The 24,515-nt window shown below is 39.8% G+C and overlaps 1 protein-coding gene across 6 annotated transcripts in view; it reads right to left on the bottom strand.

Moving 5' to 3' along the window:
• EPS8 (EGFR pathway substrate 8, signaling adaptor) overlaps positions 1–24,515 on the bottom strand; it is a 199,289-nt gene that overhangs the window by 43,340 nt on the left and 131,434 nt on the right. For all 6 annotated transcript variants that reach the window (XM_074938382.1, XM_074938416.1, XM_074938391.1 and 3 more), the window contains 10 exons: positions 20,500–20,567; positions 18,067–18,228; positions 17,717–17,866; positions 15,211–15,293; positions 12,139–12,275; positions 8,783–8,856; positions 7,733–7,859; positions 7,294–7,382; positions 5,192–5,266; positions 557–705 (listed from right to left, as the gene is read on the bottom strand). In XM_074938382.1, coding sequence (XP_074794483.1) covers positions 557–705; positions 5,192–5,266; positions 7,294–7,382; positions 7,733–7,859; positions 8,783–8,856; positions 12,139–12,275; positions 15,211–15,293; positions 17,717–17,866; positions 18,067–18,228; positions 20,500–20,567 — 1,114 coding nt within the window. The remainder of the gene's footprint in view (positions 1–556; positions 706–5,191; positions 5,267–7,293; positions 7,383–7,732; positions 7,860–8,782; positions 8,857–12,138; positions 12,276–15,210; positions 15,294–17,716; positions 17,867–18,066; positions 18,229–20,499; positions 20,568–24,515) is intronic.

The following is a 24,515-nucleotide window of genomic DNA, read 5'->3' as shown; positions in this document are numbered from 1 at the left end:
TAATCTTTTTCTTACAGACTATAAAGATGCTTCAGAGGCATTAAAAACCATTGCAAGTCTCTGCTTTTAATAATATGTGGGCTGTTCAAAGTAGAAATTGCTTTTTAATTCTATTTATATAATTTTGTTGTTGTTGTTGTTGTTACTAAATGCTGCACTATCCTGAAATAGATTGTTAATTGAGTCCAGCTGGTTGATGACCAAATGATGATAGAAGGGGGAAAAGAATGGAAGGGACCGTTCAGAGAAGGTGGGCAAGAGAAAATGCAATTAAGCCCCATCCTCCCAATATCACAGACAGAATAAAATCAATGTTTGCAATTGTCCTCATTCTTCCAACACGCCCCTTCAGATTCCTAAAGGGCCCAGTCCAACTCGCATTGAGATCAACAGGAGTCTTTCCACTGACTTTAACTGGAGTTGGATCAGACTCAAAGCAAGCAAAAATTTAGACTACTAAAAGGGATTTTGCTTCTTTGGCTGATATAGACAATGTTAATAAATCCAAATATATATTCAAAGATCATCTATAAAGTCAGTAAAGATATTTTCGTACCTGGCTTTGGTCCACGTGTCACCCAATGACATCCATAGTTGTCCTTCCTCACTATCGATAGTGTAACGCAAGAAATCTATGGTATCCTTTGTTAGGAGAGGGCTGAGTACCGTACTAGCAAGCTCTGGACCTCCAGTTGCCTGCACCACCTAAATCAAGATTTTTTTTTAAAGAACTATTTATTGTATTGAGGAGTAACAGAGAATCAATTCTGACAATAAACCATGCAAAATTTAAAGCAGTAAGAATTCTAGGCTACCCACTCTATTGGTGGCTTTTGCCAAAGTCTGATGTACACACAAAGTTATACCAGTTTAATTAAGGGCTTTTGTGTAGTAGGCAGCAGTGCACACCTAGAACACTCTGATGTAGTCCCAACAAATAGGACTACAACAAAGTGCATCCATGGACATTTACTACACACCACGGGGATTTAAAGAGCGATTATGTTGGAGCGCTCTGCAATTTATGCGCCTCTGATGCACACAGTGTACTCAAACTCAAAATCTGTATAAAACCACACCTTTTAGTCAAACCAGTTCAACTTTGTGTGCAGACACTCTTATATCTGTTTAAACTGGCTCATATCAGTTGACCTTGTGCCTGTAAATTTACAGATGCAAACTAAATTTCTATAAGCTAGGTTTAAACAGATATATGAGAGATCTCACACAAAAGTTGAACTAGTTTGTTTAAACAAATTTAAGTTAAACTAATACAACTTTTATGTGTAGACAAGCTGAAAATGATGATGACTGAAGTGTCCTTCCAGCCCATCTTGTCCAGGACAGGTCAAAGATTCAATAGAGTAAAGGAAAGTTCAGACTTCTGTGTAATGGATCTGTGTAAAAATTCTGTCATGAAGCAATGTAAACATGATGCATGGTGTTCCATGAGGGAGCCCAACCACCTGTTCAGAATCATCCAAAGCAATTGAGTAATATGATCAGGTTTACAAGGCAACTAGCACCAGAGCCAAGGGAAAAAAAGGGGAAATAAGGGACAAGATTGATGGGGGACTGGGTCATGTTTGGTGAAAAACAAAGAGTAAACAAGGATAGGAATAAATGGGGAACACAGGGAAGAAACAGGGAATGGGAAGAAAAAGTGGTATGAAAAGCAGCAGGAACATCATAGAAGACTGTGTAGAAAGAACCAACAAAAAACTATAGAGGGGGAAGGGGACTGCCTATTATTAAGGTTACTCAATACTTCCCATAATAAGACCCTGTTTGCAGTAGCTTATAACTTTACCAGACTTTAAGTGTTTGAACTGAAAAATGACACGTGTCTGCTTCAAGGCTCATGTGGTGTTTTGTTGTTTTGATTTTTTTTGTGGCGAAGGGGGAAACTTTTCAGGCAAAACGGTTCAGCTGTTTCCAGGAGTGGGGGTAGGGAAACGTTTTTTTTGCCCGTGTCGAAAACATTTTTTTGAGATGCTCTAGCACCCCCATGCTTTGGAGCAGGAACTTGGAATTTAGCAAGGTGTGTGGTCTTTGCATCTGGCCTTTTGCTGTTCCTATGAAAATCTACCCATGGTTGGCCAAATAATAAGCCTTTGAAATCTCTCATTTAGCAACTAAACTGTCCAAGCTAAACTCTCCGAAGATTTCATGAGCATTAGCCATGCTCCATCCACTCTCAGCTCCTACTGCAGACCAGACTGCACATGCACCATCTCTACAGCATGAATGAGCATGCTTTAGTCCAGAGTTTACAGGGAATCTGAAGGGCTTCCTTATAATTGCTGTTCCCAGCCAGACAAGACAAGACAAGACAAGACAAGGCACCAGAACTAAGAGTAGGGAGCCTGAGCCTACCTCTCTCTGGTGCTCTCAATGACTTCCCTGCTGACACCAGGCAGGACAGAGGAGGAAGCCATCTGATTTGAATGAAGAGGGAACCAGACCAGGGGTAAGAGAAAGGAGTAGACAGTCTTACTAAGCTCCTTGTTCCTAAGACTGGAGTGGGAGTTGGGGAGAGAGGACAGAGTTCAGAGGGACTATGACTGTTTGGACAAGGAGACTGGGACTAGGAGCCACTGAGGGCAACAGGGGGTGAGATTGGGAGTCAGTTGGCAGGGAGGCAACATAGATTGTATCAGAAGTTGGAGGATGGGAGGAGGCTGGACTGATTGGGCAGGGAGACTGGGACAAGGAGCCAGGGAGAGGGAAGACACAAATTGGATTAGGAACCCAGGGAGGAAGACTGGGACTGGGGAATGAGAACCGGAGAATGGGCCTGGGACAAGGAGCCAGGGAAAAAGTGGGTTGGGTGCAAGTTAGAGAGGACAAGCTTACAGTGGCAGAAAGGTCTGTGGCCACTAGAGAGATCTCCAGACCCTGGAATAGAACTCAAGTCTCACCATTTCTCTGCTGTCAGCAAATATCTGTGAAACCCACTAGGAAAGTGCATGTCTCCTCCCCCTCTAGTGCTGGTCCACATAGACGACGACAAGCTAGTATGGTGTCAGTCACTCCTTTAGCTGAAGTGACACAGGTCTGAGCTGTGGACCTTAAAGGTGCCAGTTCTGTTGATGAACTATGTGGGTGTCAATATGATGAAACTTTTGTTTTTGAGGTTTGATTTTTTAAAAACCTGGGCTATTACACACAAACACTACGTTAAAAGACCATTACTGAGACTGCAAAAACACACACTCAAAAGTTAGGAAAATTCTAGAACTAAGGTTGTCTGTGCCACCTTAATTCAGCCCCTTGTGCACATGCAGTATGATACAATCCTTAATTGCATGATCACGTACTCCCCTCTCCCCCAGGACCCCGGCTCACTCAGTGTACAAAATGGACCTGCTCTAGGTTGAATCAGGGCTGTGTAGCTCAAGAGGCTGTTGTTTATAGGACCTGTCTCATTTGTTGTAGAAGTTGGAAGGTGACTGGGATGGACAGGCCTAGGCCTGCCCAAAACTAAAGGCCACTCCCTTAAAGTGGAGGAGCCACTGAGCCCAGTAGGCAAATGATTACGAGGGGCAACAAATGAAAAATTAGGCATAGGACTTAGGCTGAACGAGGCAGGGGACTGCAGGAACAGAAATGACGGTCTCATGGTTCAAGCAGTTGAATACTACTCTGGACAACTGGATTCTATCTCTGCCACAAAGTTCTCATGTGATATCACTTAAACCTAACTTTTCACAGGGATCACTCATTGTGCATTCCCCATTTTCTGGGTGCCTGACTTGAGACCCTGGGGTCTGATTTACAGCGGTGCTGAACACTCACAGCTGCAACTGAAGTGAACGGGAGCTATACTTTGAACAAATGAACTGCTGTTAAGTAATCTGAAAAAACAGGTCCAAGGTATCTCAAATTGGACACCTAAAATTAGTGGATGCTTTGACCTTAACTTCTCTGTGTCTCAGCTCTCCATCTATAAAATGCCACCTCATTTTGCTGGGGAGTTGTGAAAATAACTTCATTAACGTTTGTGAAGTACTCAGCTACTGTACTGACGAGTACCATAGAAAAGCCCAGGAGGAAATTAATAAGACTGACTTCCAAGCAGTGTTTGAATCGTGTGCAGTAAATAAGGCTTGGGACCACGCATTGAACAACGAGGGGAAAAAAATATATTCAATACCCCCTTACTAAGTGTGGTCCATTCATTCTGTGCAATGAATAAGGCAGGGGTCCTGTGGAAAAAATAGTACGGGATTAAAGGCAGTGTCAGAACACATATGCAAAAGGGAGCTGATTTTAGGTTCCATAAGCAAATTTACTTCTGGCATTTCCTAATTTTCAAGTGCTTTTCATTGCAACCTTAATAATATTCTTTTCAAATAGTTTTTTGTGCGTAATGTGTGTGCATAGGAAGTAAAACTCAAATAATTAGCCCATAATCATCTTTATAAAGCCCGGAGTTTGGAGACATATGGACCACAAGAAAGGGACATTCCACTGAATATGTAGACTAAACACTTCAACACTACGGAATGTTTGAGTACAAGACAGTTGTGCTACTGCTAATAAACATTTTATCCTTATAAAAAGACCATTGAAGAGCTAACATTGCATTGACCAATCACAGTAATCTGGATACAAGATGCATGACAAGCTATTGGGGCTGGACAGTCTTATCACTATGGTCTTCATCTACCATCTTAAATTTGGACCCACTTTTGACAATTATTCTTCTAATACTATTTAGCTTCCTGGGTTTTAGATACAACATGATGTGTACCTTTGTATTGCCATGATCAAAAAGCATTTAACTCTCCTGTAAATGCTGTTTATTCCTCATTCTGGTGCATATATATTTAATTCTCCTTCCACTTTGTGTAAATATGAGGTATTAGTTTTGTGTTTCTTTTTTAATGTTAAGAAAAAAATCAGTAAGGGAAAAATGTAAATACATATGTGTATACACACACACACACACACACACACTTTAGAAAAAGGACAATTTAGTGAACTGAATTTATTTAAATGATGGAAATGAATATAAACAAAATTAGCATCCTGATTTTCTAGGATATTTTCTAATTCTAAAATAAATAAGTGATTTTTTCCCATAACTGGTCATCATTAACAATACATTTTTAGCCTCATATTTTAAAGGGTTCTAGAGCATTTAAACAAAGCAGGTCTGAAGGACACATTGAAGATCAAATCTTACCATATTTAATGGTGTAAACAGAAAATGAACCAATTCGGGTGCACTAGGGTTCTGGATGTGGGACTTTAATTTAGCCTGAAGGGGGGGGGGGGGAAAAGAGAAAAAACAAACTGGTAACTTCTATGACGATTGAATAGTATGCAGTAGAATCATCCTTTAAAAGAAAAAACCTTAGTTATGGAATTAAAGTGCAGGTCATATTTATTTCTGCATTTATATATAGAATGTCAAAGGTTGAACAAAAATATGGGTCACTTATCCTTTGGGAAGAAGCATCCCATAAACTATAGAGCTGATTGGCACAGTACATCTTACAGTTGACCAAAGATGCTGGTGCAGAGGATTTTATGGTGTCCTTGGGGAAGAGCTGCTGAATGTGGGGGTCAGAAGAAGAAAAGGTTACATCGGCTTCAACCAAGGCCTCGTTACTGTGTTCAGCCTGGCGTCCTCAGACCCAAGGGCATGGAGATGGGGGTGACATCAAAGTGTCAATGGTTCATAGATTTTGAGGCCAGAAGGGACCCCTGCGATCATCTAGTCTGACCTCCTGCATCACACAAGCCATAGAACTTCCCTGAATTAATTCCTGCTTCAAGTTCAACAACTGTGGTTGCAGAGCATGTGACGTAGGGGTAGTTTCTCTGTAGCCTTCTCAATCCTTACAAATGCCTCTTGGAGCACATCCCCCCCTTCAGTGGGATTTCATTTCCCCAAGGAGAAACAGAAGAAAGCTGATTAGGCTCAGTTATTGGAGGAGGAGGAGGAGGACAAGTTCTCTCAGTGGCACTGCTGTCACAACCACTGAAACAAAAAGCCAATAGCTGAAGGGAGGCACAGAGGAAATTAAGTTTTCCCAGTGATGCTCTGGGGCATATTGAGGAGAAGATGCCAAAAGTGGGTACCTGAGTTGGCAGCACTGGATGCCAATGGCTGGTGATGTTTAGGGCAAGAGATGACCACAGGATGGAGCACTCTGAGGCTAGTGAGGTTTATAAGAGAGGTCTCTCTTTAATGGCCTATTTGACTCATGTTTTTTCGTATATTTAACGGTAGTAAATGAGCATAGAGAATCTGACAAGCACAACTGAAAAGCTAAATAAAGAGCACAGCTGTGCAGGCTGGCGAGCATACAAGAGTGAGCTGTACATTTTCCTAACAAACCTCTCTAGAAACCAGTTAACATTTTCAATGTAAAAGGGTGAAACTTTATTATTATTATTATTGTTACCACTTCACCAGTCATATGGCACCGCTGTAAAGTCTCTGCTGCTCTGGGGTGGGGGGTTGGAGATTGGGACTGCAGCCCTGGGCAGAAATGAAACCAGTCAGTCAAAAAGCCACTGCTTTTAGCCCTGGCCTGAATAGGGAGTTTGAAGACAAAAATCAATCAAGCACCATCTCTCAGGTCTACAGTAAGGCAGCTTGGCCGTTACTGGATGATGGGCTGAAGCAATGTGGGATTACACTAGAAGGACTAATAACTCTGCTGAAGGTGCAATCTGAGGCTTGCTGCCTCTAGGGGCGCTGCAACAGCTGAGAGCGACATGTAGGACTAGCCTCACTCAAAATGAGGCATTCCCAATAGTGACAAGAACATCCGTGTGCAGTCACTAGCAACCACGTGCGTGGATGTGTGCTGGGTTGCAGATGTTCTAGGGAGTTGGTAGGCCAAAATTCTCTACTGCAGAGAACGCCTTGTAGAGAGCCCAGGGGAAAGCATGACAGCGTGGTCACCATTCCAGGGAAAGGAGAGAGCTGTCTGGGGTCTATTCCCAAGAGATGCCTCTGGGGAAGCAGAGGTGCAATAAACACAACAACTTGTTAGTAACTGGAGCAACCAGAGAAACCAGATTTGAAAATAAAAAGGCAAATCTACCTTTCTCCCACACTTCCACCTGCACAATCATAAACTTCAAAAACATTTCTAGCACAGGAGGTGGCTGGCGATATCTGAAAACGCGTGGGTGAAAGTGACACATCAAGGTGCACTCAGAGCCAATTTGTAGCAGCAGGGAAAGAGTATGCTATATCTGACTTCAAACAAGCTAGGAAAAGTCGCCCCTGCCTGCCCCGTGGCGCCTCAGCTGCTGGCAGCTACTTACCAGAAGGTTAAAGCCATGCTTGAATTTTTGAAAACAGTCAACAAATTCATCTGGAGGTGGTGGTTTTGCACGAAGAGTGAGAACTCCCTCTAGAGAATAAAATGAAAAAAATACATATAGATGTTATGGTAATTCAGGACATGTATATTTACTAACATAGGCTCAGCTCTGCTGCCTTTTCTCCCATCGACTTCCAGAGAAGGATGGCAACAGGACTTCCTCGCACCTACTAGAACCCAAATTTTTTAGATCTCAGTGTATGTCCAGACCTATGCCAAGGAAAACAAAGTGACTTGTCCAATTAAAGTGAATGAATAACAATAAAAACACAAAGCAATGCAATAAGAAAAACAAAACCACATTCACTAGCTACATGAATGACTTTTAAAGAACAAGGCAATAAAAAGACCTGGGGGCTGGGAGGGAAAACAACTCTTACCCCCAGGTCCTTTCTTTTTATTCTTCTTGGTTTTCTTTCTCTTTGAAAGTTCAGCAAATGCTTCAGCGGCTTTTTGAAGTTTGGTAACAAAATATTCAATGTCATCCAGAATATGGTTCAGAATTTGCTGCAGAAGAGATGAACAACATTAATGTCTCTGTCTAATCTGTGGCACAGCTAGTCATTTAATCACTTTGTTGTAATTTACAGCATCCTAGCAGCAGTCTCCTATGTTCATCATTAATACCAGGAAGCACTGCCTATGCAGATTCATCATATGTCTGACATTTACAAATTTCTCAAGCTCACATTTTGCTCTATTTTCAATAGTTGTGATCATTAAAAGCTTTCAAAAGTAAGTATTGAGACTATTAAATTTTAAATTTAATTAGCTTGGAGTCGCACACTATGTTTCTCCCACGCAGCAAATGCAGAAATTTTGTTAAAACATAAATTTTCCCTGTGATGCCATTTTCTAACAGCTGTAATTTCATATTCTCTGGTAAAACAAAGTATTAAAACAATTACTTGCTGAAATGCAGGGTTGCACTTTCCAGTAGATGTGACATTCTTCCATGAATGCAAAAAATTCTTTTCAACGCATAAGAGTATCACAGGAGGAGAAGGGACCAAGTGGGGGAAAGTACATGCCCCAGTTCAGGATAGCTCAAGCACTTGCTTAGGTCCATCCTTATTCAGGGAATAACATGTCAGTATGCTTAACTTTAAGCATGTGTTTACGGTACATTGATTTCAAAGGGATTTAAGCACATGCCGAAGTGCTATCCAGAATCAAGGTCTTAGTGCACTCACATCTCAGACCTACAGCTCAAGTTCTCCACAGGACAGAACTGAATCTGATCTTGATGGTCTTATTTCCGTCTTTTTTTGAGCCCTTTGTAAGTCTATCACACAGTTTGGCACAACTGGCAAACTCTCACCCGGAACTGTGTTTTGCCTGTGAAAAAGACTCTTCCTGTTCTTGAAGCAACCGTCCAACATTTCAAGAATACTGAACAACACACTGCACACACACATATCTTAACTTACAACATCTCTGTCAATCCTGGCTGCCATCATCTCAGCTGTTTCTTCGTGCTCATGGAACTGTCTGGGTTTTTCAACTACAGGGGGCGGGGAGGAGAGACAAGACGTACACAGTAAAGGATATCAGAATCTAAGAGCCAAAGCTCCACATATACACTAATCTTACATATGGAATCACTGCGCCAGGAGTGCAAGGAAGACTACAATGTTTATACCTCTCAACCTGCTGGCGCCCAAAAGTAGAACACACCATGTGCAATAAAAACCCCACAACAAAGGGGGGAAGGGGGAAATTATGCAAGCAACTTAAAATGCTGTGAGATTCCTTCCTTTGGTGTAAAATAACTCTTTCTAATACTTGATTTCATGAATCCTTCTTTCTATGTAAATCATCTGTAACGCTAAAAAGGGAGGGGACATCAAATTTGCATGGAGCATAGTTAACTATGCAATTAAGACAAGTGATATTCATAAAAATGAGGGACAAATGAGAAGTATGCTAATGTTTCCCTTGAAGAAGCATTTTAATACCTGATTTAAAACATGATCTACTTGAAACCACTGTACTGCACTCGAACTTATGTCTTAAAAAAAACAAAAAAAACTTTACAATTCAAAAATAGCACGGAGAGATGAAGAATCTCTGTGGGCAGATTTATCTTGTATTTGTAGAAAATGCAAAAAAACCGTGACCTGTTTAAGGTGTGTTTGTTTCTTTCTTTGGGCTTTTTTTTTTTTTTTTTTTAAATCCAGTGTCAATATTTTGTTCCCATTTCTTAAGTGTCCACCACTGTAATAGCTGGGGCTTTAATTTTGTTTTTACTGAACACAAGGGGAAACGCCTCAAAATATTGCTTTTAAACAGAATAAAACAGGCTCAAGTTGCAACTGAGTGAGAGATAATCAACTCAAAGGCTCATAATTATTATTAATTTATATTGCATTAGTATCTCAAGGGGCCAGTTCAGAACAAAGCCCCATTGTAGTAGGCATTGTACAAACACATAACGTACCAATTCAGCCTCTGCCCTGAGGAATTTACCATCTCAAGGCCTGATCCCGCAAACAATTAAACACGTGTTTAGCTTTACACATCTGAGCAGGACCACTGAAGTCAACTGAATACCTTCACAAATTAGGTTACTCATGTGTGTAGAATTGGGACCTAAGTCAAATGACAAAGTGGAGGATTGCAGGCAAGATATACAATTGACTAATTATAAGTGGATAAAGTGTTGATTATCCTCATTTAGTCACTCTTAATTCACTGTTTTTGGATAACATTCGCAGCAGAAGTAGGTCTTGAGGAGAAGGAGGATGGGGATAAGGGATGTGATCTCAAGCATCAATTCAAGGAGGGCATTCCATATGAAAAGGGCAAAATGGAAAAAAAGGCATGGGGACAGTTGTGTGAAACTGACAAATCAGGCAAGAGAGGCTGGCTGAGAGGAGGGAAATGAAGTGATAAGATAGTAGTGCACAAGTACAGAAGGGCAGACTCAATTAGTGATTCTTCTTTGAAAACAGCAAATCTTAATGTTACAGGGAACCATTCTAAGTTTGCATTTTTAAGAATAAGTTTTATTAAAGGCTACGGCACTTGAATCTACTTAACTGTGGGAGGTTTCAGTTACGACAATTTAGAAAATATCCGCACAAATAGAAAAAAAATTATATAATTGTCAGGAACACAATTCAGTAAGAGTCCACTTTACAAAAAACACCACCACAAACACTTTTAAATGAAGAGAAATTCAAACAAAAGAACAAATTAGCCTTTGCTTGATGTAGCACATAATGCTGTGTGGTGGTATGTAAAAATGTTCTGACCATTATTGCCTTCTGTGGACATTTTAAAGTGCTTTGTGCTGCACAGTTGTACACTCTGTTAACGAATACTTTCATTCAACAAACAGAAAATGGGATAAAAACCTTCATGAATAATGGATTCTTTTGCTTTTTTATTTTAATAAGAAACCTTTAAAAGTAAAAACGTCAAAAACTCAATGTACCCAAAATTATTCTTTAAACATATTCTATTCTACTGAAAGTAGTTGCATTATTTCCAAATTAGCAATAGTTTCAATTTTTTTCTGAGAGAAAGCAGGTTTTTCCATTACAGTCAAAAATCTGAAGCCCTGCACAGAAGATATGAATCATTCATATTTTTCATTTTTCTACAGTCCTGTTACACACTTTTGTTTCGACTTGTAAAGATGACCAGCCAATTTAGCCACACCATTTGCTTAAAAATGAAGAGAAGTGGAGTCCAACACCTTAGTCAGCTTTTTATCATAGTGATTAGCTGAGAAATAAAAAAAAAAAAAAAACAAGCCAAGTTGTTGCCCTGAGAAATTTACCACGCAAGGGTTTGATCTTGCAAATTCCCTATTACTGAGCACAACATCACTGAAGTTACTGGAGCTATGCTGTGTAGTAAGTATTATGCACATCAGCAGGGCCAGGCAGCAGCCTGACTTCAGTTAACTTTCACGGACAGAGCCTAGAACATCATGCTCAATTCTGGGTATTTCAATATCACAGAAATGGAGTAAACAAACAAATAAAAAAAAAAACGAGGAGTCCAGTGGCACCTTAAAGACTAAAGACTGTTAGGGCTTATCTACACTACCCACCAGATCAGTGGGCAGGGATAGATCCAGCGGGCGCGGAGGGGCTGGGAGGGGGCTGTCATTTATCGCGTCTAGTATAGACTGCGATAAATCGACCGCTGAGCACTCTCCTGTTGACTCAGGTACTCCACCAGAACGAGGAGCGCAAGCGGAGTCGACAGGAGAATGTCAGCTGTCGACTTACCGCAGTGAAGACACCGCAGTGAGTAGATCTAAGTACGTCGACTTCAGCTACGCTATTCATGTAGCTGAAGTTGCATATCTTAGATCGACCCCGTGCAGTAGCTTAGACAAGCCCTTAGTCTTTAAGGTGCCATCAGACGCCTCGTTGTTTTCGTGGATACAGACTAACAAGGCTATCCCTCTGATACTTGACACAAATTCAGAAAAGGAAAAATTGGGATGAATGAGACAGCTCGGACTCCGACAGCCAAATCTACTAGACCATCAAATTGTCTCTCTAGGGAAGTGGCAGCTTGGGGCATTTAAAACTAGAGTGAACAAAACAGTAGAAGGTGTACAATAGAGAATAGCCCTGATCTGCCCCATTGGGAATGGAGCAGATGATTCAATTGGTCTTTTCTATTTTTAGCCCCAATTACCATAATCTTCATGGAGCTTCTGTTTGTAATTATTCTTTTTATTTGTTGGCAACATGCAAACATACTGCCCAGAACATTGCCAATCAGTCAATTACCAACACCGTCAATTCCCAGCAGTACTCACAGTCTCCTTGTTCAGCTGCCCAAGCAGACCAGGCTGCCACTCGGCTTCTGACATCCACCTGTGTGACAGTACCTGGGGGAACAGGAGCGGGCGCTTTCGGAGGTGGAGGAATAGAGCTGTCAGCTTTGGAAATCATCCTAAAGAAATATAACAAACCAGAGATGAAGCTTGGGGAAAAAAATTCTCTCCCTTCTTATGTGCTACTGGAAAAGACAAGTGGGCGTAGAGGGAAATCTCAGATACGTGACATGTCACTCTTTGTCAGACGTAAAAAGTTAGCAGTACTCGGGTCTGTCATTTGTAAGTAAATTGAGCATACTTGAAAGACTGCTCTGTGATAAACTCTTTCTATGAATATTAAGCATTGCTAACTCAGTACATATGAGAAACATGCACAAGGATACCAAGAAAACTATCCTTTGGTCATATGAAAAAGCCTGATAGAGTATAATTATCCATTAAATCCTTTCTACAAAAGAATGTTCAACCAGGCTATATAATTAGATAGCAGAGATGAATTTAGTGACTGGGACATATTAGGAGTCAGGCCATCACATGTAGAGTGGGGTAGCCTGGAGTCTTCATTAGAAGTAAGCTGACAGGAGGGAGCACCACAAATTCATTATCAAGCCGTTGATTTCCTAAGAGGGGCTGTCAACCACCTATTTCTTAAAGCTGAACTAATTAAACTTAATGACTGAATTTGGAGGTGTGGGGGGGGAATCCCTATCAACATTTAGTCTGACTCTGCTCGCTACAAATGCAGGATTGTCCCCTACAGTACATTTTCTAGCATTTTATCCCATACAGTTTTAAATACCACAAGCAATAGGGCTTTCTGTCATTTTCCTTGGCACACTATTCAGCAGCCTGAGAGACCTTATTGTCAAACAGGTTTCTCCTCTGCCCCCACCATATTAACCCTATTTCTCCCCCCCCTCTGAATTCTATATCATTCCTCCTATTCACACCCTTCAAATATTGGTAAATATGTGTCCTGTTTTATTTGTCTCTAGATTAATAATTACACATTAAATCTTCCCTCCAAAGTTAGTTCCTCCAGTCATTCTTTTTGTTGTTCTCCATACTTCCTCCAATTTCTCAATATCTTTGGGATAATTTGGTATCCAGACTGAGGCTATGTCCATATTGCTCTGGCATGGCTACGCTGGGATAGCCCCCTAGTGCGGCTGCTGCAGCGTAAGCCAACAGAAGGAGGTTTTCTGCCTGCATAACACCACCGCTTCCCCAGACATCATCAGCTACACTGACAGAAGCACTCTTCTACCTTATAGTGATGCCTACACTGGGGGTTCTGCCAGCACAAGCATGTTGGCTAAGGGGTGTGATTTTTTTCTAGCCGACATAGTTGTGGTGGCATATGTTTTAAGTGTAGACCAGGCCTGAATGCAGTATTTCTGGAGTAGTCATGATTGTGGCATATACAGAGGAACTAGTATCTTCTTTCTCTGACTTCATGCCTGCACATGACGCCATAATGCATGGCAAACTCTAATCTGCCATACACCGTCGGCCTTTGCAGCCTTTATAGCATTACCGCTTCCTGGGTTCTACCACACAACATTGCATTTCAGATAATTTTTCCCGAGATGCATTGACTTGCACTTTCCCAAACTAAATCTTGCTATTTTAATTTTCTGCATTGTTTCTAATGTTTCCAGGTCCTTTTGGTATTACTACTTGTCCTCATACCTGTTGGAAACTGCTCCTAATTTAAGCCATGGTCTTCCACACACAAATGCAGCAATTTAACTTTAAGCCCATGAGTAAAATTAAGCATGTGCGTGACTGTTTGAAAGATCGAAGCCTGTGTTATTATATGTGAACTCCATGAACACATGTTGCTTACTCCCTTTACCAGATCATTAACTTGTCTCCATTTTCCCCATCTGTACAATGTGAAATTAATACATAATTATCTTTGTATGGTGTATGGAGAGCTACAGATGAAAAATTTTATATAAGCTAAGCATTACTGGGAGAGATTTTCAAAGGCACAAAGGGCAAATAGGTGCCAAATTCCCATTAACTCTCATTCATGCCTTTGAAAATCTCCTCTATTATTTCTGAATCCCCATGATACTTCACTTCTGTATTAATCAGAGTTTAAGGCCAGCAAAGCATCTAGTCTGACCTCCTGTATATCACAGGCCACCACCAGCACATAGCACCTGCGCACTAAAACTAACCCCCAGAATTAGACCAAAGTACTACAGATCAGCAGAGACTAGACTATTATGTGCCACAGGGAGAGAATGGGAGGGACAGAAGTGCACCAGTGCCTGAGGCCCCCACAATGCCAGGAAACAGATTAAGTGAGATTCACCCACATGATCCTGGCAAGCAACCTGCATACCATCCTGCAGAAGAAGGTGTACCTCACCCTCCATCACGCCCTCAAGGCCACTGCCAATCTGACCTGGGGGGAAAACTCCCTCCTGGCCCCATATATGGCAATTAGTTCGACCCTTGAGTGTGTGAGCAAGAATCAGCCAGGAAAGCACCTGAAAGAGACTATGCTTGGTACCTCCTCACAGCACCAACCCACCCCATCCAGGGTGCCATCTCCAGCTGTGGCCATCTCTGAGGATTCAGAGAAAAGAAACAACCAACCAAAGAAAACCCAGAATACATTTGGGGGGGGGGGGGGGAAACCCGCCCTGACCCCTGAAGGTGATCACTTGAAGCATGAAGTTTTAGGAACATCAGACATTAATCGTCTCTGAATTCAATGCACTCCACTCCCCTATCCTTAACACATAAAAGCTGTTCTCACCCACTAGAGGAAGTGGCCACATTCTCCCAACTGAACACAGTTATGTATACCATTGGAGTAGGAGAGAGTTAAGAACAGAAGCTGTAAATTTCGACAGTGAGAGAGAAATAAATCAAGCTGTTGTCCCTGATGGTGGGTGTATACTATCCAGAAGATTACCACAAAATAGTAAAGAATAGTAGAGTTGGAAAGAGGAGAATGGGGGAGAAAAAGAAAGGGTGATTTTAAATTACTTTCTACTAGACTGTTCCTGATACTACCTGGAAGTTTTTTACCTGAGCGTGTCAAGCCTCTTCTTTTGTTTCCCCGCTTTGCTGTCGCTGATTGCACTTTCAATATCTTCATGAATAAAGCTAGCCTGCAGGGACAGAAACAGATGTTACCTGGCTGTCAAACACTTGAGTTGTTAACTAGGCTAAATAGATAGGATTAAAAATATCCACCTGCTTGTTTTTAGGTCCAGGAACATACGTATCTAAAGAATTTTCTTTCAACTCTATTTTCAATACAGTTAGAAAGACACACACACACTATTGTCTGGATGCGGATACAGATATCAGTGTTCGGATATCAAACTGTGCTCTGGTGCGTACGTTTGCAGTGTTGTTGTAGCCATGTTGGTCCTAGGATATTAGGGAGACATGGTGGGTGAGGTAATATCTTCTATTGCAGCAACTTCTGCTGGTGAAAGGATAGAGCTGAAGGACTGTGCAGTTCAGAAGCTTGTTCTCTTTCACCAACAGAAGTGGGTCTAATAAAAGATATTACCTCACCCAACTTGGCTTTCTGATGTATGTCTCATTTAAGCTGAAATGTGTCTGAACAGTTGTAATTATTTCAAGTCAATAATTATTGCCAGAGCAAATGATTTCTTCTTTCCTAGATGATGATAGTATTATGCAAAAAGAAAAGGAGGACTTGTGGTACCTTAGAGACTAACCAATTTATCTGAGCATAAGCTTTCGTGAGCTACAGCTCACTTCATCGGATGCAAGCTGTAGCTCATGAAAGCTTACGCTCAAATAAACTGGATAGTTCCTAAGGTGCCACAAGTACTCCTTTTCTTTTTGCGGATACAGACTAACACGGCTGCTACTCTGATAGTATTATGTTAAGTTTTCTCAAGCATGTTAGTGAAAGGCATTGCTCATCAATCAGCAAATAGCAACAGCACTAAAGATAAGAAAAGGAACGGTTGAACCCGGAGTCCCAACCTGGGGCAGCTCCAGCATCTACACTGACTTCTGTGGGCCTGAGTCCAACCGCCCATATCCCAGAATTCCTAGTACCCATCCAAAATGTGGCCACTCTAGCCCCTTGTCCGTAGCGTGGCATGTGAAAACTTGACTGTCCACTGAACTTGGTTGTCCAAAGGACAAAGAAAGTTGGCCCACAGGATTGTCAAATACTTTTTGCAAACTCCCCAAGTATAAGTCCAGTGGGGGACCCACCACCCTAACAGGATCCTGGGACCCTGGATCCGAGCCCTGGGTTATCGTGCTGTGTGTAGGTGAAAGGGGGGTTAGGCTTGACCCTGAGTTTGAACCCTGGGCTTACACTGCAGTGTAGACACACCCATAGGCATTGCAATGAAAAGGTTAGGGAAAAAATGAGATGGGCAGGGAACTTCCTTCAGTATGAACTTTGCCACTAACTGAAAACCAAATGTATATAATCTCAGAGTTTGTCTGCACTACAGAGCCTTTGCCCAGCTATGCTGGCAGAGACCCCCTAGTGGAGATGCAGCAAAAACCAAGTAGATCTGTCAGCATGCCACCAGCCACACAATTAACCCAGTCATCTTCACAAATGTTTATTTGAAGAAACCCTACCATGTGATTACTGTTATTAAAAATATAAGGATACAATAGGGTGACTATAACTACTATGAAAGAAAATTTAGAAGTTCCATGAAATTACCTATTAGAATTTGAAGAAGCAGTACAAATTATATTACCACACATGCCAAAATTGAGATGTACAATCCCAGAAATAAAGTCAAGTACTTTTAACAATTTTATTTACTCTAAAATATTGCTGGCTTATCTTAACTGGAAGCTGCAAACAAGATCTCTTTTTCTCTTGGTTTTGAGGATTTTACCTAGTAATATTCCCCCCTCTCCTGCTCTAGTTTTCTAATAGAGCACAAACCAATATTAGTCTATTTGCTTGCTTCCAAGCCTCTGGTCAACATAAATGACGCCAGCACCTTCTGGTGACTATAAGTCTGCCTTAGCACAAATAATCTGATGTCCTGCATCGGGAGAGAGAATACATGTGGGTAGAAGAGATTTAACTGCTCAACAAGAAAGGAATAGATTGAAAGGAAAAAAGGAGTAAGAACAGATATTTCTCATCAGCGTCTACGAATTTGTAATTATCTCTCGAGCTATTTTACACCATCTTCTTAAGAGACAGTATCAGTGAATATTACTAATATATACACACAAACCTCAGTGATCTATGAGACTAATTTAATAGCTAAGCCTTGAACCTTACCCTCCCAAAATGCTCTCTCTAGGAAAAATTTATATGGGTGTGCATTCTACTAAGGTTTCAAATATCTGAGATATCATTACCCTTAATGAATATACTATAGTATTTTTATTATCATACTAAGAAAACTTAGTATTGTCGATATATTAATGTTGAAGTACAAATGACACAAGAAATGAACAAAGTACATTTTGTGAGGTGGTATCATTGATTTCCCCCCTTACTGTCAATTCACAAAATTACAAAATTCAAGTGATCTGCAATGGGTCCCTATTATTGCCTTACCTTAACCTCATCACATTGGAAAAGATGAAGATCTGGCTTGTTTTGGGCTGGTTCTTTGCAAACTAGTGCAAGAATAGAATCATAATTGCACGTGTTCATCACAGCTTGGCAATGTTGAACTGTGCTCAAAGGAAAATTCTCCAGTTCATTCTGCAGGGGCAAAAAAAATCTTACATGTCTGGTTACCAAAAATTCAGTCTTGATCTCTGAAATGCTGCTGCAGTTTCATCCAAACAATGAAAATAATAAAGCCGTAATTAAAATAATATAAAAAACCTTCAGACACTCTTTTTTCCTGCTGATTCCCTTCTTCCTTCCTGAAAATGAGAATGCCATTTACAGAGACCTACCTTTGATTCTAAGTCCACCAGACTGACAGCTTTGTCATCCACTTGAAGAATCATATCTTGAGTCCACACTTTGCCCTTGGCATCCAGCAACTTCAGCTTTCTTATTCCATCATCTACTGTTATCATAGCCTCTTTCCGGTCCAAAACAAAAGTGGTCAAGTGCTGATGATCGATACATGCGTAAAAAGATGCACACACATTAAAAGTCATTTTCCAAAACCAAATGTCGGCAGTAGTTACACTATAGTGAAACAGGATGACAAGCCATGCATTTAAAAAAAGAGTGCCTTTATTCATGACACACTCCATTGATAAGCTAGGATTTTTTATTCCATACTGTCACTTAAATAAAATCAACTGACGACTATAACCTACAATTTATCATCCTCTATCATTGTGTGAGTAGTTAAGCTACCTTGGATATTTTGACATTTATCAAGCATCACAATCAGGATTTTAAAAAAAAAAAAAAAAAACACAACACACTCTCGAAACATGAATTTACCATGCATGACAAGTAGCAGCCTGGCACCTCTGGAAAGCGAAACACAGGCTACAGAAAGCTGACCTACACTCTGTTAATTTGCCTCAACCCTGACCTGGGAGGTCCTCATATTTCTGTTAAAGCTGACAGCTAGCATACTAATGGCAATGATGTGGTGTTCATTTGTTTCTCAGAGATACACCTTCTAGACAGACGGGCCACTCATTTCATATAGACTACAAAATAAATATTATATGGTAGTACTTTTGTTCACTACCAGCCTGGCATGTATTTTATTTTTAACCAGTGGCCTGCAGATGAAATACGATCTTGCTGCCATTGCTCCGGATCCATCCAATTTCCTTGCCGTTATGATTTTGCTACATTTATTTTCTAACGTGTCAACAATGCAAGGCTGCCCATAAACCATAACAGATCCAGTTTTACATTTTTATCCAAGAGCTCAAACTTTAACTCAGTCTCAATTATTTATTAATATGAATAAGACTGCATATCTTTTACATCATTTTAATTTTTAAAAAATTCTTCAGTGTGTTTGCATCAAATACACAAAAGGTATACCTATTAACTGTGTAACCAAGACAGTGGATGTGGCTGCTGCATATGACCAAATAATATTAACACAGAAATAAAAGGGAATTTAAACAACTCAAAAGGTAAAATAAAATTTAGTAATGAGATTATACTCATTGTTCACATGGCAACGCTTGCATTCCAAATACATGCAGAAATCTTTTATGCCAATACAGTACCAACACCTAACTTTAATTTCTAAAGTAGCCAAAACCATACGGAGTCAAAAGCAACATAAGTATTTCCTTGCAAGCAGATTGTGAAGGGGATCTGAGCAATAGAATGCAAGATGCTGCTGAGAACCATCAAACATGTAACAACAACTTACACAGGTACTGAATTTAAAGCTGAACAATGAGGAACTGTGAATTTATGGCATTGGCAGGACCTAATTTAGTCCCATAACAGTGCTGCTTGGTTACACAACAGAATGTCTACTGTCGTATCAGAATAAGGCTGTAATATGTCATCTTATATTTTAAATGGTCTTATATGACAAAGTATCACAAAGTACTTTACTAACAATATATGAGCATCCAGGACTTGCTTCCCTGCAAAATTTAAATGGATTTACTCCTGGGGTAGATCATGACAACAATATAAGGTAATTCTGCTCAGCAGTTTAGGGCAGGAAGCAAGAGATAAACTCTGCATTGCAAAGTAAGGGGAATTTGGTAGGCAGAACGTAATTAACCATAACAGACTGTAGCCAGCCCTGAAGTTAAGACCCCTGCTGTTGTGAAGAGAGTCTGAGCTCTGATGATGATGATGATGATGATGATGATGATGATGATGATGATGATGATGATGATGATGATGATATTTTATCAAAGCCTCCATTTTCCATATCATCCAACATGGAGCTTCAGTAACACAGAGCATCTCAACACTGTGCCTGAGGACTAGAAGGCAACAAGCTCAAGGAGAAAAGTGCATCACCTATTGAATTATCAGCATCACTTCCTGAGGCACCTAGATTTTGCATAGATACATCCCTTCCCCCTGCCAAATAGTAACTGCAGGCAATCCTGCTTTTCTCATAAAATCTGACACAATTGTAGCCCATTTTGGTCTAGCTGCAGGATCCAAGACATAATCAAATGTATATTATACTAAAAGTGACATTTGCCTGGCAAAACATTTTAGATGATGTATATCAAACCTAAAGATGTATATCAAATCTAACATTTTAGATGATGTATTTCAAATCTATGTACACTGCTTGGGGGGGGGGGAACAAACCATTACATATTATGCAGAAATGTACTACAAAGAGTAAAATAGACCTTGCATTTTATCCTAAAAAAACATGTCAGGGCATTTGTTATTTTTCCAGTTGGAAATCTCTGTCTTACCTCCACATGATACTGTGAAGTTTCGGAGATGCTGCTGGCACTGTCCCGTGCATAATTCTTTCTTTGCTCTAAAAAATAATAATTAAGAGACTAATTCTTCACCTGCTTCCATGTTGTGCTGAAGCTTATATCTTTTAAAACTGTCTCATAGATACCCACAATATTTTTATACAAACACAGAAAAAGAAAAGCCGTTACTTATTGTACTCAAAAGGAAAAGCCTTCACCTCATTGTAGCCTTGAGCACAATATATATCCACATGAACAATACCAGGAAAAAAGCCAGTAGGAGGCAAACAAAATGCTAGATGCAACAATTCAAAATACAGCGGGTTATTGGCATTTTAAGTATTGTTTGAAAATAATGTATTGTGAACTTTGAATATTAAATCATTGACTTCCCACTTATGTAGCTAGCAAAACTGATGTGGGGCTTTTCGTATATGCATTAATGTACTCTGAAACCAAGTGTGCCTTGTTATATATTACTACTCTATAGCTAAAAAGCCCCAGGAATTAGCAGAAAAAAATCCAAATCAATATTTTAAATATTGGGGTTTGAAACTGAATATTTTAGAAATTATTTTAAAAACACAAAAATCTGTTTTGCCTTTCTTTCTTTCTGACTTCTTAAATATTAAAAATAAATGAATTACCAGTGCAGAAATAGGCTGAGAAAGGACAAATGCAGAAGATGCAGTACAGAACTACCACGCTGAATTACTCTAACAGAAATATCTTATATTCTTCTGTTATATAACGCTGCAAAATCAGAAATATCATCTTGGGTCTATTTTATGCCAGTGGGGAAAATATAATACATATTACAATGTCATAATCAGTGAAGAAAACATCTCATCTTAATTTAATACAAAAATATTCTCAATGTAATATTTGGAACCTTTACTCATAAATCACCGAAGGGCCTAATCTTGCTTTCTTTTCTCAGGCAAATTTCCAAGTGAAGTTAATCGGAGACCTGACAGGATAAAGGTTTGCAGGATTTAGCTTTCAGTATTTTTGTTTTTTGAAATAATCAATTTTTCTGCCTTAAGATGAGATAAATGAGCATTTTGATTAACTGGGTTTCAAGCTGAGAAAAACTGATATGTACAGCGTATGTCAATTTCACCACAGAGGCAACTGGTGCATGAGAGAAAAATTAAGTGTGCTACTGTAGTCTCCAAGAACTATACCAAAGCACTACTTCAACTACTAAAAATGAAGGCAGGTTTGGGTTGAATAGATATTTAAGGCCTTAGGGTCTATAAACTATGTAGATCTTTTGGGAGGGCCGTATACAGCAGAAGAGAATGATACCCATTGAGGTCTTAGACCAAGGGCCTTGCCAAACTATGTTTCTTTACATGGGTATTCCAAGTCAGGTAGAACGTGGGTTTAATAACAGAGGACCCCTATGCTGCAAGAAGCGAAGTAGCCTCAACTCCCATGATTTCAGTGGGAAATTACTTAGCAGGTGATAATTAGCAGGAGGTATAGGCCCACAGTTTCATCGTGTCTGTGCATCTCATAGAAAGCAGTCAGTTACAGAGCCGTCATTTTTCCCAGAAGGCCAGTGTTGCTTACTGAAATAGGCAATTAACTTAACAACAGTTATTCAGTTTGCTTTAGTGAGATTAGTCTGCAGTACAATCAACCAAATACCAGACTACTGTGGATTACCAGAAGATGCATTTAGGATGGGGCACAAGGGCATACTCTTAAAAAAAAAAAAAAAAAAAATCCCCATCATCTGCTCTAACTGAATTACTTAGAAACACCAATACAAATGTCCTTGACATTTAATGCTTTAATTTAACTGTTACTAATATTTTTGCTTCTGCAGCATATTACTTATTTTCAGAAGTGTATTTAAAAAAAAAAAAACACACCACACACACGCACCCCACAAAACACTCAATATACCATTTCTATTTCATTTGCTACCTTTCTTTTTTTGTTTGGACGATGATCTGAAGAAGTAAAGTCCATCTGTTCCTAACAAAACAAGGGAATTAAAAAGCAATGTCTGGTTTAACCCAACAGCTATAATTATTTCCATCCCAAAGATGACAGGGCAACAGTATTAACTTACTAGCTGTAAATGAATAATTGGATGTTGTGCAACAGGAAAGAGGACATGTAGAAAAATGACTGTACATTCTGATTTACTGAAAGCTTGACCTGCTGGGCTTTTTCAAACAGAAGGTTAAATAGATTAACATTTTTGCTTTCACCAAATTAAACCGGACAAGAAATTTTACATCTGCTGTAAGGTTTGCAAAACTCATTAATATGAAAATACACGCCTCTATTATACTTATAGATTAGAAACTTTGGCTTGCATGGTGGTTACACTGCATTTCATTTAAGGTGATACAGGCCAACATGCAACTCTTCCAAAAGGTGGTCTATGATCTTTAGTGTGCACAATTGCTAAACACCTTAGGCCTTAGTACAAAGATAGTACCTCCAAAAGCACTGTATGACAGCAGCAACGAACATGTTCCCATCCAACAGAACAGCACAGCACTCTCAGTAGACAAGATGCCACTTGAAATGTTTTCAGCCCCAGGAAGGTAATAGTTTTACACTGTTACCTTTTATATATATAAAAAAAAATATAAAAATATATATAAAAAATAAAGGTAAGTAACATGGGGTGTGCGCACACACTCTACTCAGAACAAAAAAAAGCCGTTTATAAAAATCAGAGAATTGTAAGCAGAGCTTACGAATATCTATATTCGTCACTCAACTGTCTTCACTATCATTACAGATCCAGCAGAGTTTCCTCACCATTTTTTAGATATCTACATGTGTGTGATGTTTGGCAGCACCTGATAGCAATCTCTATCTCAATTACGAGGGGCACTCTGCAGAAAATATTTGGGAGGCCAGTCACCCAGCAGAGACTACCTCACAGATGATTTGGTATGGTGCTAGATAACGGATATAATACACATTCCAGAAGTAAAGGTAGAAAGCTTGAAGTTCTATTACAAGGAGAAATTACGAATTCTATTGGAGAAGTCCTCTTATAGTATTTTCCATCATGCATTATATAATCCCAATTTGCTCAACTCTGTCTGGCAAAATCAGACAGATTCTACCAGATCCCACTTATTCTCTCAATTATCGTTAAAAACATTAGCAGAAACAATTACTGCACTGAGACTTCCCAACCTTTAGGGAAAATATCTGCCAGAGAATATATTGTACACTTAGAGCTGTTCCAAAATTTGGCTTCTAATACATATACATCCCAATTTCAGCCTAAACACTGGTAGCCATTACTGACAACAATTTTTTCAAATACTCATTTAAAGATCAATGGTTAGGAAGCTTCATTCCCTTCCCTGACATGGCCAACTCAGTTGCTTATTACCATGTCTTTCTCAGAGCCAGTTCACAGTGACTGCTCAGGATGGGTTGACTGAAGGAAAAGCTATAAAGAAGGCTCACGAGCGACAGTCTCCGTTCTTGAAATAGACATTAGTGTCCAGAATTAACTACTTCCTGAGGTTTTCTTTTTTTGATAACTTCAGTAGAAAACATCAAACATCACAGGAAACGCAGTGGATCTAATTTACCTAGATTTCAGTAAGGCGTCTGATACAGTGCCACATGGGGAATTATTAGTTAAATTGGAAAAGATGGGGATCAATATGAAAATTGAAAGGTGGATAAGGAATTGGTTAAAGGGGTGACTACAGCGGGTCATACTGAAAGGTGAACTGTCAGGCTGGAGGGAGGTTACCAGTGGAGTTCTTCAGGGATCAGTTTTGGGACCAATCTTATTTAATCTTTTTATTACTGACCTCAGCACAAAAAGTGGGAGTATGCTAATAAAGTTTGCAGATGATACAAAGCTGGGAGGTACTGCCAATTTAGAGAAGGACTGGGATATCACACAGAAGGATCTGGATGACCTTGTAAACTGGAGTAATAGTAATAGGATGAAATTTAATAGTGAGAAGTGTAAGGTCATGCATTTAGGGATTAATAACAAGAAT

This window comes from Natator depressus, chromosome 1, assembly GCF_965152275.1.
Source record: "Natator depressus isolate rNatDep1 chromosome 1, rNatDep2.hap1, whole genome shotgun sequence".
Lineage (NCBI taxonomy): Eukaryota > Metazoa > Chordata > Testudines > Cheloniidae > Natator > Natator depressus.
The sequence above is the reverse complement of the archived record's forward strand: the minus strand, read 5'-3'. Positions and strand labels throughout refer to the sequence as shown.